The sequence below is a fragment of the Gymnogyps californianus genome, chromosome 13 (genome assembly GCF_018139145.2).
Source record: "Gymnogyps californianus isolate 813 chromosome 13, ASM1813914v2, whole genome shotgun sequence".
NCBI lineage: Eukaryota > Metazoa > Chordata > Aves > Accipitriformes > Cathartidae > Gymnogyps > Gymnogyps californianus.
In genome coordinates, this window is record NC_059483.1 from 6,326,837 (window position 1) to 6,342,906 (window position 16,070).

Genomic DNA, 16,070 nt, shown 5'->3' on the forward strand with positions numbered 1-16,070 from the left:
ATATAACAAAATTGTTCATTTGTACAGACAATGCAAAATCAATGAGAATAAGCTGAAAACATGGATGTGTGTATATATATATCTCAAGACTGCTCACGCCACCTCTTAACTGAGCCAGACAGCTGTGCTCGTCTTGTGATGGATTGGTCCATCTACATAGAAAATCAATTATATTGTTCAGATTAGCAAGGCGTACTGAATTAAAGATGAAAGAAAATGTATCTGCGAGGGGCTCCCAGGGTGTTGGGTCTTTGAGGAGCCCAGTGCCCTGAGAGCCGGGGAGACAAGTACGAGTCCGTTCCCAGAGCCCGAGGAAACAGGCCTGCGAGCGGATGTGTTGCGGGGAAATAAATCACACCAGTGTCATTGGGGGAGTTAAAAAATTAGTCCTTTGCTGCTTCGGCTCCAAGAGCTCAGGGTCTCCGGTCGCTGAGCTGGAGGCAATCTTCCATGGCCAAAATCCTTTATATATTCTATGATACTATGGTGGTGAAGTCCTCTTTTTGAAGCTCCCCAGCTTTTCTTCAGGCAAGAGGAGAGGACCAAACCATTGATAGCTGTGACCGTGCTGGAGCGTGTGGCATTGCTGCACCACAGTCATGTCGCACCTCTGCGTCACTGCGTTGGGACGATACGGGGCTGGTGGAAAGTGATTGATACTCCAAAGCTTGCGAGGTGGTCTTGCGGCTGCAATAATCTCTTTCGGTTCTGCTCCCTGTACAAACGAGGCTTGCAAAATGTGAGTACTGTCTTGTATACAGGAGCCCTGTCTGCACAGAGGGGCAGCTCCATGCGAGGAGTGTTGTCTCCTGGAGATGACCTCTCTGGTGGGCGACATTCCTGACGCAGGATGGGCTTGGGTTGCTCTGTGATAGTAATTGGGAGTGATTTGCTTCTGATTGTGTTTGTAAGTCTGGAGTTAAGCCAAGTGAAGTGCTCTCTGCCACATCAGGAATGGGGTGGGGATACTTGGAGAGAGCTCTTGCACAGCTGCAGAAACCAGGGTGCTGGCTGCTGAAGCCTTGGGTCTGCAAGAGGAGGATAAGGGCTGATGTTTGGACTGTCCTGGTTAACATCGCTTTGTTTAGGGACTGGAGCCTGCAAATGCAAAGCTGGTAGTCACCCTGGCAGATTTGTGTTCCTTGACCGGGCTGTGGTGCCACGCAGTGAGTATCCATGTTGTGCCTCTCAGCCCAGGTGGAGAAGACACCTTAGCAGGGATGTAGCCCTCAGGAGTGCGTGCATGGGCTGGGGGGGCAGAGGGGTGCAAGCAGCAAATGGAAAGGGCTCTAGAGACCCCCCTTCTTCCTTGAGCTACAGCCAGCAGCAGACATTTGTGTCCCTGGGCATTGCTGTTGTGTCCCACCACGCGACAGAGCATTCCTGGGGTGACACGAGCCCATCGCCACGTAGAGCTCTGGGGATGTGCGCGGGAGCTGACAGGTTTGTCACAGGAACGGCATTTCACTGTGCTTTATCGCTGAACAACCTGGCATCTTCTGCAACTTCTTGATTGAGCTTTCCAGTACTCCGGGAAGCAGCTGTATGATTTCTTCTGAGATGAGATTCCTGGAGGCTCAGGTACAAAATGTTATCTGTATCTATATCTGTAAATCAGACTTTTAAGCTGTGTCCTTACGTTCTCTCTTCAATAAAATCAGGGATAATTATATCTTGCCTGTCTTCAGAGGTGTCATGAGGTTTAATTACTTTACTTTTAAGGTGCTTTGCAATTACCTTAGATAGCTGAATAGAAGCACAGATTATGGTTGGTATTTCTTCTATGTTTTAATCTTCCTGGCAACCTTCCTTTCTCCTCAGCACAAGGCTTTGTGGATGTGTTTGCTATAATAGAAACCTTTTTTACTTAACAATACACAACTGAGGCAGAAGTGATTAATGTGATTTCACTGGGTGAAAGCTAAAGCAGCTAGCAATTAAATAGTGGCAACCCTTGTGCTATCTCAGAACAACAGATGGGGAATGATTTTAAAAACACTATTGGATCAGACACGTTGCAACCGGGGCAGATTGGTAATAGTATGTCAGAGCCACAAATATGCACCACCTTGAAGGGTATGCTGATGAAATGATTAATTGATGGTAACATGCAACTTATTTATGACCGTGCAATGGCAGACCTTCAGCGCTCAGGAACAAATGGACCTGTGATCAGATCATAATGGATTTAAGGGCCCCAGGCAGCGTGTTTGGCGAGCAGATAAATCGCAAGGAGCGTGCTGGAAGCTGGAATCGGGATGCTGCAGCTTTGCTTCCAAAACCTGAAGGATAAAGCGCTGAAAATGGTAGCCTGCTGGGAGCATGGACCTGGGGCTAGTGCAGCTCTGGGCTGATGCCTCCTCCGGTGCAGTACCGTAGGGTGAGGCTGTGGTTTGCAGGGGGAGCATCGCTGCTGTCTCTGTGATGGTGCAGTCTCTGCCCTGCAGCCCTGCATGCACAACAAGTCACTCTTCATTTGGCACTTCTCTACAAATTCACGTTCACAGCGGTAGGAGAAATGAAAAGGAAGGGGTTTCTTTCAGCTAGACTTGCTCTGCAAGTGGTCCTTTTACTAGTATTGCTGTTTTGATGAGTGATGTGATGATACATGTTTAGTTAGTGCCCTAAGTTGCCAGCGCTGATGCCACAGATGCCGTAGCCCCATTTTCCCGGACACTAGACAGAGTTGTGCCCACAGATGCTCATCTCTGACCTGTTTGCAGAGCTCCTCAGGAGGGGGGCTCCCTCCTGGGTTTTGGTCAAAGTGAGCTCAATTAGTTGAAACAACAAAGCTTTGTTAATTTGGCTTCTTACGGCTGAAACAGGCTGACTGGTGACAGAAGAGGCTGTGTCTCGGCAGCCCTCGCTGTGCAAACAGCCACGCGTTGAAACGGAGGCAGCGCTGGGGGGAGGCGGGAGGTCTCTTTTTGGTTATACTGCGGTCGGGTATAAATTGTATCTATTTGTAAGTCTTTATAAGGCTTTGGATGTGCGGCATCCCGGGGCAGGAGGTGATGAGGGCGTGCTGGTGGCAGTAGAGCTCAGCCCTGTCCTTGTCCCCATCCCTGCGGAGCCAGAGGGATGTGAAAGGAGAAACCGCTGTGTGTTGCCGTTTAATCCCTTCGGGAGTCCCTATCTAAGCAAACCACCCTCGGCCTCTGCTTACAGCTTGGAATTTATAGTCTGTGAGAAGCTCCTGCTCTCAGGAAAAGGAGTTACTCTGAGGCTGGAAGAATAAATGTAAAAGCCAGGTTTCCTTCACCAGCTCTTGCCCGGAGACCGTTGCGAAGCTGGTCCTTGCCAAAGCCGGTGAGAGGTCCAGAATTAGAACAGATTTTAAATAATGTAAAAGCTTTCGTGGAAATGTATTAGATTTCAAAGGGCAGATATTAAAAGGGCATAATGTGCAGCTATTTCTGAATTGCTCTCCTCTTAAAGAGAGAAAGACACGTTGTTTGCGAGAGATAAGTGACACAAAGTGGGAACCAAGGCGGTCCAGATATAATGTTAGAGATTGTAAAGCTCATCCTGTTCTTAATCATTCAGTTCAAGCACCTGTCTTGACGTGTGCAAGCACCTATATAAGAATCCTATGGAGGCAATGACTTCTAATGCTTGTGAAAAGTTATCCAAAAGTTATACCGGTAGAGACTCCATCTAGACTAGAGACCAGGTCCTCTGTCAAGGGATCAAATTTAGGCTGACCCATCTGCAGGGATGGTTGGATAGATGAGGATTTCATGGGTCCCTGGTCATCTCTGCTCCTCACCAGAGCAAAAGGCCATTGCTGCTGCTTGTGGCTATGGTACTAGCCAGGCTGGTTCATCCTCAAATTAAATTCTCGCAGCACTTATGTCACTTTTATCTGATCCTGAGTGCTGCTAAGCACCCTTAATCCCGATTTGAAGTCGATGGGAGCTGAGAGTGCTGAGGCAGCTCCCCAGCCCGAGTCCTTGGAGAAGGACGCTCAGCTCAGGTACGAAGTCGATTCACTTATCAGTGCAGATTAGACGCTTGCTACCCGCTGTCCTTGCCCCTGAGCCGCACATGGTCCGGTGCAAGCCAGGAAAGCCGCGGATCCTGCCCTTCCTCACAGGGCTGTGTTGCTATCTTTGCAGATGACAGAGGGCCGGCACTGCCAGGTGCATCTCCTCGATGACAGGAACTTGGAGCTGCTGGTTCAGGTACAGACCCTTCTCTTTCGGGCACCGGTAACACAGTGCCAGATTTCTCTGCTTATTTTCTTTAGCAGTGCTATTGGGGGCTGATGCGTAAGTGATGTTCGAAGCAAAGTTATATCTCTTAGTAGAGCAACTCATAGAAGTGCAATAAACAGGCATGCTTTCGGGCACTCAGACCTGAATCAGCAGGAGGGTTTCCCTCGGGCATTGGTGCGCAGCGGGCAAAATATCTGCCATCAGTTCTGCATTCAGTTTTTCATCTGCTTTCACCAAAATTCATAAAGTGTATTAAACGCACCCCTCATGGTGGTGGTTTTTTCTAACTTAGAAGGGAAGAAAAGCCTGTATTTTTGGGGTGTATTTTATTCTCATAACAGAACCCAAAGCACAAGATCCTCTAGTACACAGTATCTTCTTAATTGAAAAATCCCTCCTGCTGTAAGTGCAGGAAAGCCTGAGCTGCCGCCTCTCTTCCCAGAAAGAGGAAAGCAGCGGTCGGTCCATGCACTTCAGCTTGATGTCGTGGGTTAAGTACATAATTGCCTCTCTGTGCTCCGCATGTCCCGCGCAGCTCCACGGAGACACCGAATCCGACTGCCCTGAGTCTGATGTAGCCACTTCTGTATTGAGTTGTACAACAGGGTTTTAACTTGGCCATATGTACTTAAATGTCAGTATTTGCAGAGAAAATTTTTATTATATATGAAAAGCTTGGACTGAAATGATTTAAATTATTTTTATTCTTTCAATAGCCCAAACTTTTGTCTCGGGAGTTACTGGATCTGGTGGCCTCACACTTCAACCTGAAAGAAAAGGAGTATTTTGGGATAACGTTTATAGATGATACGTAAGTATGTTCGTTTATTTTAAACAGCTGTGTGATTATTGCAATGTGAAACTTATCCCTGACACCATGGCAGCTCAGTGTGATGGAAAAATGACTTTTTCTTTTGAAGAAGAAAGATTTTCCTACCTAGTGCTTGTGTTGCTTGGCTGAGGAAAGGGGAAGGCCCAAAACAGAAAATATTTGGAAAATATCTTCCGGGCACAAACCAGAGAATACTTGTAAAATGCTTTCCCGACGCTTTCACTTTTCATGTTTGTCTCATAAGATGAAAAAATTGATTCAGCAATAATTTCCCATGTGAACACCCTCAGCTTTCCTACTCTGCACTTTTAGTAACAACAAAAAGGTTTTGCATTTATTTTCAAAGTGAATTGCTCCTATTGCTTTGCACTTTAATCTCAAACGTATTATTGAGTCTTTTAAACCCAAACTTCCCTAGCAGCAGTGAAATATGTGGTTAGTCCTTCCCATAAACAACTTTCCTCTAGCTTCCCTATTACTTTTAGGCATCCAAGCTATTCTGTAGACTACCAAAAAGAGCTGCAAAAGCAGAACATGCTTGAAATGCACAACCCTCCCTTCCTGGCAGCTGGACTATTGCAAGCGCGCGGCGGTGTTGGGTGCAGTTTGTCATCGCTGCTGATGTGAGTCCGGCAGCTCAGGCAGCCGCTGCCCATCCCAGGCGGCTGCCGCTGGCCTGGGTGAGATGCTACGGCCAGGCTCCGGAGCGCCGTGGGAGATCCGCTTCCATGGCATGAACCCGGAGTCTGGCTGGGTTAATTGAAGTCTCAGCTGGTGTTTAGACTCATCTGTCAGCATGGCACTGAAATGCTTCCCCATGTCTGCTGGGTGCAGGACCGAAACCCGCAGGCAGGACTCTGCTCCCCAGGACCAGTGTCTCCAGAAGAGTTACCTTCAGCTCCCCAAAAAAGTTGGAGCAGAGCTGCTTAGGGCAGTGGGGAAAATGGAGTTGTGCCCTAATACAGCCCCTAAATAAACTTCTTCTTGTCTAATGGGAATAATATTAGTCCCTGCTGCTCTTTGTTGCTGCTTTTTACGGTATCCTGGATGGAAGCCTTCACCTACAAATCCCATCGGAGCCGTGTTTGGGGCCACCCTGCCAAGGCAGCTCCCGTCTGCAGGCGCAGGACCGGCCCTGGGGAAAGGGCTGGTGTTTACGGCGCTGGTAGGAGCTGCTCGCTCTGGGGCCCTGACCGCAGCAGCGTGTTATTTTTACCAGCCACTCTCATCTTGGGCTCTCCCTAGGATATATTTGCCACATCCTTGTCCTTTTAAGTGTTGGAAAATACTTTCTTCCAGCTCTTCTGTAAATCCCTTGAGGATGCTGTTTGCACTTGGCTTATTTTTTTTTTTCCCCCAGAAGAGCTGCCATGAAATCCTTCTGGAGGCTTTTGGTTGCTGGCGTTCCCTCACGGTGAGCTTTAAAGTGCTGCCAGGGGATTACCTAAAAGCTGTTGGCTTCCCCAGGAACACCAGTGGGACTCCAGAGGCTGCCTTGGGTGTACGGGGCTGGGCTGGGTGCTTGGAGGGAGCGTGTGGCCTCTGGAGGGCACCCATGCCCCAGCCTTTCAGGGCAGCCACAGGCTTCTGCGCTCCCCCTCGGCCCCAGGGTCTTCAGCGACGTTCTTGGGGTTTGGGGGATTTTTGTTTTCTTTCTGGCTTCCTCCCCATTTCAATCAGAGAAGCTGCTGCAGAGAGAACTGTATTTTATACACCTGCCTCATTTAATGAGTGCGCCTGTGGTAAAACCCTCTGCTCTGAAATGGGATTTTATGTCACGCTGGGACTGGGGATGGTGCAGAACAGGAGGAGTGGGGGATACGGCCGCAGAGCTGTGCTGTCCCCGTGCAGCAGAAGAGATCAGACCCCTTTCTGGTGCAGGCAAACATCCAGCCTCTGCTGCAGATCAGATCCCCACGCTAGACAGGAGAAGTCAATGGAAACATCCCCATCTATAGCAAAGGAGGGTATTTCAATAATATTTAGTTTTTCTGGGTGCCATGCTGTGACTTTTGTGCTGCAGCTGAAAATACGACTGCAAAGAGCATTCTGTACCATCCAAAAGTGAATTACATCAAAATCTGAAAGTTAGGAAAAAAGGACATAATTTGATGAGATGTTTGCCTGCCTCGGAGCTGAATCTCGCACTTTTTAAAGTAACACTTGGAGTCAACACGAGCACTGAAAAGACCCTCTTTCTGTATTTCCCGTCCCAGTTTTTAACCGCCTCCCCAACCTGTTTCCGCAGAGGTCAGAGCGTCTGGCTGCAGCTGGATCACCGAGTCCTGGACCATGACTTGCCCAAGAAACCGGGCCCAGCAACTTTGTACTTTGCCGTTAGGTGAGTAATTGTTTCCACAAAGAAAACATTACTACTTCGGTTTATTTATCACCCGGGGTTTTTGTTTAAAAGAACTGTTCATGGATTTGATAAAGGAAATAAATTTCAAAGCGATCTATTATTTTTAGAAGGAGATTAGATCCTGGATAAGTGCTGCTCTCAGTGCTGTTCTCTTTTGTATTTAACTATGAAATAAAGTAGGTTGGAACCTGCTACTTTTTAAACTGTTACTAGGACATTGTTCCTAGGGGTTTGGGTTTTTTTTAAACCCTGTATGTTAAAGATCTTCTTTGCCTGACTTGTCTTTAATAGTTCTAAATTTTAATACAGCTTGTTTAAACAATTGTACTTACTTTTTCTTCTTCTTGTGTTTACTTAAGGGTTGCCTGTACTTGAAAGGGATTGCTGATGGCTTCTTTGCTCACACAGCTTAAGCCAGTCCCCAGGATAGAATAAAATCCCTGGCAAAGTGATGCTTTTGGCCAATGTAATTGCATTACTTTAGGGCTTTTGCTGGCAAAGCTCTGCTGGTTAAGGGCCTTAAAAAAAGCCATGTCCTATGAGACAGAGTTTTTGTTTTCCTTACAGTCTATGAGGAAAATGAGAGCAGACTGACCTCATTTGCTTTTCGTATCTCGGTAAATTTATGCCTTGTGTGCTTAATTATTTGAAGCACTTCCAAGGCAGAGCCTCTTGTGTAGTTGGGTCGTTTGGCACCGTCGCCTCGCCACGTCCTCTGCACCCTGGTCATTGAGGGAACGGTTCAAACAAGCGGCACTTTGTTTTTGCTGAATATGTGCTTATTTGTGATGGAGTTCAGGGTTTCTCTTCCCTTCCCCACTTTTAACAGAAAGAAAAAATCCATTTTAAAAGGGGTGATGGGCTCTTCAATATATTCACTGTGTTTGATGAGGATCTGGGAGGCTAAAATCTATGACTGCTTTCACAGCTTTCTTGGGCAGTCATATGACTTGAGCATTTCTTTGGTTGGGATTAATGCTGTTGGCTTGTGATGTTCTTTTTGGCCCTCTCCGTTGCAAGATGGTCCTCTACAGGATGGGGTGTGCAGAGACCTGGGCAAGAGTTAATGTGTGAGGAGTGGGCTTGGAAATATCAACTTCTAGAAGCTAATTTTAAGCCTGACTACTCTGGGGTCGTGAGATCCAAAACAAGCAGTTAGGAGCCAAGGAGGTGGGCAGTGAGAGAAGCAGAGCAGGAGGAGGAGGATACAGAAATACTTAGCAATATAGAAACTGTCTGATCTGTAGAAAATAGATATTCCAGCAGAAAAGCCACTTCAAAACCTGCAGCGCTCTAGTTTGTTACAGCTTTTTGGATAAGTAAGCGACGCCAGGCCTTTTGCTCCATGGCATAGGCCGTGGGTGGTTAGTTCAGACACTTATCTCATGTGAACACATTTGCCTTGTCATAGCCTATTCCTTAATTCACCTCCCATGAGAGCAGCCGAAATACACAGTTCCAGCTGTGTGTGTGCCCCTGGCTTGAACGGAAAAGCGTAGTCGGGCGTGGGGCAAGTGGCATGGAGGGGATGGGCAGAGAGCCCCAGCGCTTGGCTCTCCTTCCCCTGGGCTTGGACGGTCTCCAGCCGTGCATGACGTGACAGCGGTGGATACTGCTGCAGGGACAGGGTGTCCCTTGGGCTGGGCGAGCCCTCCTGCGCGGGCCGTGCCTTCTGCGTGTTTGAAATAGGTTCCACCGTGAATAGAATAAATACTGCTTCAGCGTCACTTCTGTTTGAGATGCGAGTATAACGAGGCAGGGCGCTCGGCTGCTGTTCTCGTAACAAGTGGTGAATGTGCAACAGCCTCAGTTCTCAGTATCTTTCAGCACTGCACTGGACGGTTTCCAGCAGCAATACTGGAAATGGGGGGATCCCCAGATACCTGGTTATGACCCTCCTTTTGTTCACAACTCCTCGGCCCTGAGCTTTTGCTGTTCAGTAATGAAACACATGATAATCCTTTCGATTTTAATTATTTTTCTTCAGCTGGCATAAACTCAATCCAGTCACGTAAGTTTTCACATGGTACACGCAGCTGGTGAAGGGCTCTATAATGCAGATTTAGGACTCATAAAAGTGTCATTCTAGTTTCAGGGATGCTGACAGCATCAGAAATAAAAGCAGAACGTACACTTTATGGTGTTCCCAAACATGCCTGTCATCCTCTGAACATCCTTATCTCTGTGGTCCAGTGTTCCCCATCTGTATTGTAGTGATAAGAGTGTACAGCTTGTACCACAGAAGAAATAGAGCACGCAGACCTGGCTGGGGCAGGGGGTAATGCCTCCCCTGTGCCCTCTCCCTAAATCCATAGATCCTACGGTCTCCTGCTCTGTACCAGCAGTGACTGGGAGCTACCTCTCTTCAGAGCCGGGGGTACTATCCTGCTTCTGAGGATGTCAGCCGTGTCTGACTCTTAGTTGAAAGAAACTGCAAGTGCAAATGAGGTCATTAGTTGAGGGAAATCACCTTTTTGGTGCAGCGGAGGGGGGGAAGGCTTTAGCAGGCTGAGGAAGGTCCATGCCGTGAAGGGCCGGTCTGGCAGCAGGTTGGGAAAGGACAGAGAGTCCTTTGGCAGTCCTCCTGCCCTCTGATGCTCTGCATTTCTGGAGAGAAGCACTCAAGTGTATTTAAAGTGAAGTTTAGCAAAGCTGTTGAAAATAAATTATATCAGGTGCGATCAAGAGAGGGTGGAAATACCTGTGGCTCCTACAGTTCTTGGTGGAAGGTGAGTCATGGAAATGTAAAATAGCCTTTCAAATGTCTGGGGCAGGCTGCTGGGCTTGGGTCTGCCCCTTGGACGGGCTGCATGCCTGTAAAATGGGTAAATTATCTCCTTATCCTGCAGAGGCGTTCTGGGGAATGCTTTAAAATTAATTTGATGGAACATGCTGTAGGAATGTGAAATATTAAAACAATTGCTATTTAATATATTGCTTGTCTCAAGTCACAGCATAAATACTGCGTACGTTCCTAACAAGTGCAGCAGGTGCTAGCTTTACTGCTTCCTACCACGTGCTCCGTGCTGCTGCTGTGGGCTTCTTCCGATATCTTGCAAATCATCTACACCAACAGATCGGTGGCCGGAGCTTGAGGCTGTGAGGAGCCTCAGGAACGCCATGGGGCTGCGGGAGGGATTGGCCTGGTTCTGATAAACATAGTGGGCTGTGTGCCCTGTGCTGGCCATCCAACCCTCCTGCTATCAAAGGCAAGACATTGAGAAGCCCTGGTGTGGTCTGTACTGCTGGGGCAGTGGTGGTGGTGGCCCAAGTCTTTGCTTGGCTGGAAAAAAATGTGTACCTTCTGTCTAGCATTGGGTGGGAGAGTCTGGACCTAACGCATTCAACCTCTGTAAGGAGCTGAAGCACAGGTATCCTGCTTTCAGATCCAGCTAAAGGAGGATTGACAGGACTATATTCACACAAATTTGTCTCTCTTTAAACTGACTTGGCAGTTCTGCGCTCCTCAAATTACAGGTGTGTTTTCTCTGCACCATTTAACGCATCTCAGCACTGTTTGGTTTGATGCCCCGAGTGAGTCAGAGAAGCGCACAGACAGGTTGTGTGTGATTTTGCAGAGTGCCAGTGGCATACGTGGTGTTTGGTGTAGCTCTATAACAAACTGGGACTCATCTACTAACCTTGGCGGGGCCAGAGGAACCAGTAATGGGATTGCTTTTGTTGGTGTGTGCCTCCTGTGATGCACCCGTGGCCCTGGGAAGAGGAAGCCAGGGACGGGGAGGAAGGCAGCGAACGCTGTGCAGAGTGGTGCAGCCTATAAGGCTGAGCCAGTTGCAGCCCTTCCATGTAAACCCTGGGTTTGGGGCTCCCCTTGTCATGAGGATGGTTGTGCCTGATGGGATGGAGCTGGCCCCAAAGTGTTCCTCGTGTGTTTTCTTGCTTGTCCCTGCTTGCTCGGAGCAAAGTTAATGGCTCTCAGCCTGTGGCTGCTCTCCTCTCCGGCAGGAAAGCCTGTCCTGCAGGGCTGCCGCCAGCCCCTCGCCTCCAGCAAAGTGCTCTGCCGGCTTCCCGACCCACAACACACCCTTTGCAGTTACCTTTTCCACTCTGTGTTTTTATCTGCGTAGGAGGGATGGGCTTTGCTCCTTTAGCATTTGACAGGGTTTTCAAATGAGATGAAAAGTCATCAGATATCTACGATCTATTGAACAAGGAGTTTATCGTTCCCTGTGTGCTGTCGGCCCATGATTTTCTGCTTGTGCCCTCCTAATAGGCAGGAAATTAAGTGCAGTAGCTCATAGTTCCTCTGTGCTATTTTATTGGTAGAGAACAAAACATTGAGGAAATAAAATGATTTGGGAGGAAGATGAAGCCTATTTAAGAAAGTAACTGTTCTTTTTTTTTTTTTTAATTTTCAGGTTCTACATTGAAAGCATTTCCTTTCTCAAGGACAAAACTACAGTAGAGCTGTTCTTTCTGAATGCCAAGTCCTGTGTACACCAGGTAAGGCTCAGCATCCTTTGGAGCTCCTTGTTGTGCATCTCTCTTTTATTGCTCCTCCACCACCTACACGGTCCTGCAGACCTGCTAGGAGCTGCATCTGATTTCTAGATCTTATTGAAGTATTAAGATCTCAGCGTGCTTACTCTCCTCCTTCACTTAAATGCTGATACTTCAAGCAAATGGATAAGGATGATGATGGTTTCCTTGTCCTGTTTTCGCAGCCCCGCTGTGTGCTCACCGCACTAGAATAAATCTTAAATACTCAAAGGCTTTTAAGTTGTTTGAAATCTGGGTTGTAACTTCACAGGTAGGCTCTGTCTCAGTGGTGTATCCATCTATACACTGCATAGCAAACACTCAAGGCAAGCATCTCTTTACTGATCTTGAGTCAAACTTGTCTCAAGAAGAAAAGACCCATGAGGAAGGTCCTATGGTGTGAACGTGGTTCCTAGTTCCCGATTTCCTGCCTTAATTCAGTGAAGTAGTAAAGTAATAAATCCTACAAAGCAGCAATCGAAGCTAGTTATTAAAATACTTTCTGTATTTACTCCCTGGTTAAGAAGCTTCCACTCTTTTCTTAAAATGTTCAAATTGGTAAAATATGTATTTTTAAAAGTTACTTTGTTATATGGTAGCCAAAATTTTAAAAAATAAGGTTGGTCTGCTGCAGATACATCTTGGTCTGAAATAAGGGTGGTGTGGCAGCTGCCTTTGCCACGGGGATGTGCGGTGCCGTGGGCGGTGCAATACCAACTGCAGTTCAGTGAACTTTAGCAATGCCTGATGTTTCTGGGATTTTCCAGTTAATGTCAAACTTGAGTATCTGGTGCTTTTTTTTTGTTTTGTTTTTACTCATGATTCAATCAGTCTAAGAGGGTCACTCAGTTCTTACAACCTTTTCTTGGAAAACAATCCTGTATCATTAGCTGGTGGTGGAGCTCGGTGTAGCCAGCCAAAGTTTTCACCTTTGATATGCTTCATATTTTAAAGGATTCTTATTCAGTATCCAGTACTCATTATTTTATGGTGGGATCAGAAACCTGATGTGAAAGCGGTTAATGCCGAAGTTGTGACTGTGCTTTGTACAGGAATTGCTTTCTGGAAGAGTGGAGGAAACTGGTGCCTTTTTACAACATGCTAAAGTTTTAAAGATGCTTGAAGAACTTGGGGCCTCACTGGTTAAGATTAATAAAAAGCAAATCTCCATTTGACATATCTGCCATTTTAAATGAAGGGTCTTGGCAACTCATAGTCATCCTTTCAGGGAAAACTGGAGCAGTTTAACTAGACAGACAGCACAAATAACTTTGGAATTGGAAAATGAGACTGGTTTTAGGATGGAATGTGAAAAATGCCACTGCTATTGAAACAAATGCTAGTCAACATTAAAACATTTGGGCGCAAGTACATGTGTTCATGTGTATGCATAAAGCATAAGAGAAAGCAAAGAAGAGAAGCATAAAAAAATTGCCCTCACTGACCATAGACATGCATGTCATCAAACCAATAAGGAGTCACTTCTGGCCTGGATAAATATTATTATTCAAGCAGCATAACTTCATATTACTGAAATGAAGTGCTGATAGCACGTGAAGTGCTGATGAATGCATGGAGTGCCGCAGTAAGCAAACTGCGCGTCATCCACTTGAGTTCAGGGCTTCGGGAGCTGGGAGAGGTTTGAATGAAGGCTGGTTCATATTTTTCCCCCCATGGCTTGCGAGGTGCATGCTCTAATTGGTAGCAACCCAGAGTGCCAGCTTCCCTGTTCCTGCAAGCAAAACTGCCAGAAGCAGAGAGGGTTTTCTGTTGTGTCCAGTTTCTGTGGGCAGCGGAGGGACGAGGAGCGTCGCTCCTTCGTGAGAGAAGGATCTCTGCGGGCAGCGCCGAGCGATTCGGCACGTAACGAAAGCCGAGAGCCCCTGCTCTGCCTGCAGCGCTTTCTGTGCTGGGCGGCTTCGCAGCCCGGCTTCAGTAGAAGCCTGCAGCTACTGCAGCAGAAGCCAGTTTATTTACTTTCAAGATGCGTTTGGTCCAGTGGCTTTTAACCTTCACATTAGGTCTTCTAAAAATATTTTATCCTACTTAGTAAACTTACGGCCAGTCTCTAGGTTTCAAGTAGTGCATGAAGTGCCCACGGGACCAGTTCTCATATTTAAGCCCACAGAGCGTGGACAAGAGGATGCACAAAGGCACCTCAGATGCGCCCGCACAGCGTGTCTGCTCTCGCGGTGCTGCCAGGCTCCGACGTGCTGCGGGGAAGGAGGCGCAGGATGCGGGACGGGCGGTGTTGGCTTCTGAATATGAGCAGATCCCCAGCTCTGGTAAAGCAAGTGGCTGATGCTTACTGATGACAGCAAGGAATGTTCCCTGGCATTTCTCAGTCATTAATCCAGCTCCAGGAGGTTAGACCTGCCTCAGCTTAGCTCTTCTTTTTTTTTTTTCTTCCCCCCCCTCCCCTCCTCTCCTTTCCTTGCTGCATTCATGGAGTGAGGAAACCCTAGTATCTCAAAAAGCAGCAACCTATACCCAGCCCATGTGCTTGGGGGGGGTGCTCCTCAATGCACAGGGTGTGCTGGACGATGCCCTACCGGGGCCATATCCTAACCTGGATCTTTGCATGAAGCTTCTGCTCTGCGTGAGCCAGGAATGTGGCTCAGAGGATAAATGCTACAATACCTGGGGTGTGAGAAGACCTGCGTGGATAAGATTGTTTAAAAGCCAGTCGTGTTTTTTTGCTTTCACAAAGCTGTGAAAACGTTGGAGACAGTAGTTTGTTCCCCATAGCAGGGGACACAGTGTGTGAAAAACCCAAATCCGGGGTAGTGCAAAGGCCTGATGCTTGAAGAAGTTTGTGCTCTTTTGACATTCCTGAGCGCTGGCATGTGTCGACAGCGCAGCAGTGTGTAGGTACCCGTGCTTCCATGGCTTGTGTGCTTTAAAGGAAAATGATGCTTTCCTGAGCAGAGGGTGAGCGGGTTATGTTGCCCTGCGTGCGAGATGGTGCGTGTCGGGGCTCCTGCCAGCGTGTAGCACGCACCACGAGAGCCAACCAAAGGCTTGGGCATATACAGACAGTGCATGGGCGAAGCTTCGTACCAATCCCCCCTCTGGAGGGGGTTTATCCGTGTCTTACGAGGTTCAGAGGCTGCATCAGAAATGTATTTATGGTATTCTTTGAGAGATCTGCAGTCAATCCTTTGTGTGAAATCCTCTAAGTGGCTGTATCTAATCAAAGAGAATGGCATCTCCCTAATGAAGTCCGGCATCTCTGGGTTTAGGCTGGAGCTGCTGGGCAGAGCGTGTTGGCCGTCTTGCCCCAGATGACTCCAGAGGGGTTTTGCTCCCAGCTGAATAAAAATTCAGAGTAAATAATATAGCATATTAAATATATAATATGTTACAAAATGTGGATTCTGAATAATAAATAATGGAGCAAAAACCTGCATAAAAGGTCTGAAAAGGGCAAAGGCTGACTTGGCGCTCTGTAGTGCACAGCCACGCTGTCCTTCCTCACCTTTCAACTCCACATTCCTTCCTGCAAATCTCTCTGCTCCTTTCTGCAAATGGGGTACCACTTTCCCCTGCCAAGGGTTGGAGGAATCTGGGGCTTGTGCATTTTGCAGCTTCTGTAGGCATTTTGGCAAGGAAGGGACAAGATAGACAATAAAATCTCTGCTGCCAAAAATGTGTTTCTTTCTACTCCCCCACTTCCATGCTCTTCTATATAGCCAAAGCTCCTTTGTGCCTCTGGGATCTTTGCTGCCACATGCCAGGTTTGTGCATCCTCTATGACCTGTGTTGTTCTCTGCGCAGTCCCCCTCTGCCTTGCCCTCAGCCACTGCGAGCAGCTGGGGAGCCGGGGGAGACCCGTTTGCTCAAAGCACAAGAGGGCTGAGACCTCATTTTTACTTTTGCGAATCATGTTTTAGCAGCGTCACAGCTCTGCACCCGGAGCAAAGAACCGCTGCGCACTGAGCACGAGGTGTCCATGGCTGCTCCTTTCCACTGCGCCCCCATCTTAACCCACCACCGCATCAGCACCGGCATCGTCCTTCTGCACAGTGTAACGTAACACTGCTTTACACGCCTGGAGAATAAACTTCCTCTGCTGGATTTGCTAATGCGACCCATTCAGCGTGTGCTGGCCTTGCCCTCCCCACGTCTCCTTGCATGTGAATTGAATGCAACATTTGCT

General features: G+C 47.7%; 1 protein-coding gene across 2 annotated transcripts in view; it reads left to right on the forward strand.

Annotated features, from left to right (window-relative positions):
- FRMD4B (FERM domain containing 4B) overlaps nucleotides 1–16,070 on the forward strand; it is a 147,640-nt gene that overhangs the window by 78,770 nt on the left and 52,800 nt on the right. The window contains exons 2-6 of one of the 2 annotated variants that reach the window (XM_050904631.1): nucleotides 4,119–4,184; nucleotides 4,934–5,028; nucleotides 6,410–6,463; nucleotides 7,298–7,390; nucleotides 11,791–11,875. In XM_050904631.1, the coding sequence (XP_050760588.1) occupies nucleotides 4,119–4,184; nucleotides 4,934–5,028; nucleotides 6,410–6,463; nucleotides 7,298–7,390; nucleotides 11,791–11,875 (393 nt within the window). The remainder of the gene's footprint in view (nucleotides 1–4,118; nucleotides 4,185–4,933; nucleotides 5,029–6,409; nucleotides 6,464–7,297; nucleotides 7,391–11,790; nucleotides 11,876–16,070) is intronic. The other variant, XM_050904630.1, reaches the window with a different exon arrangement.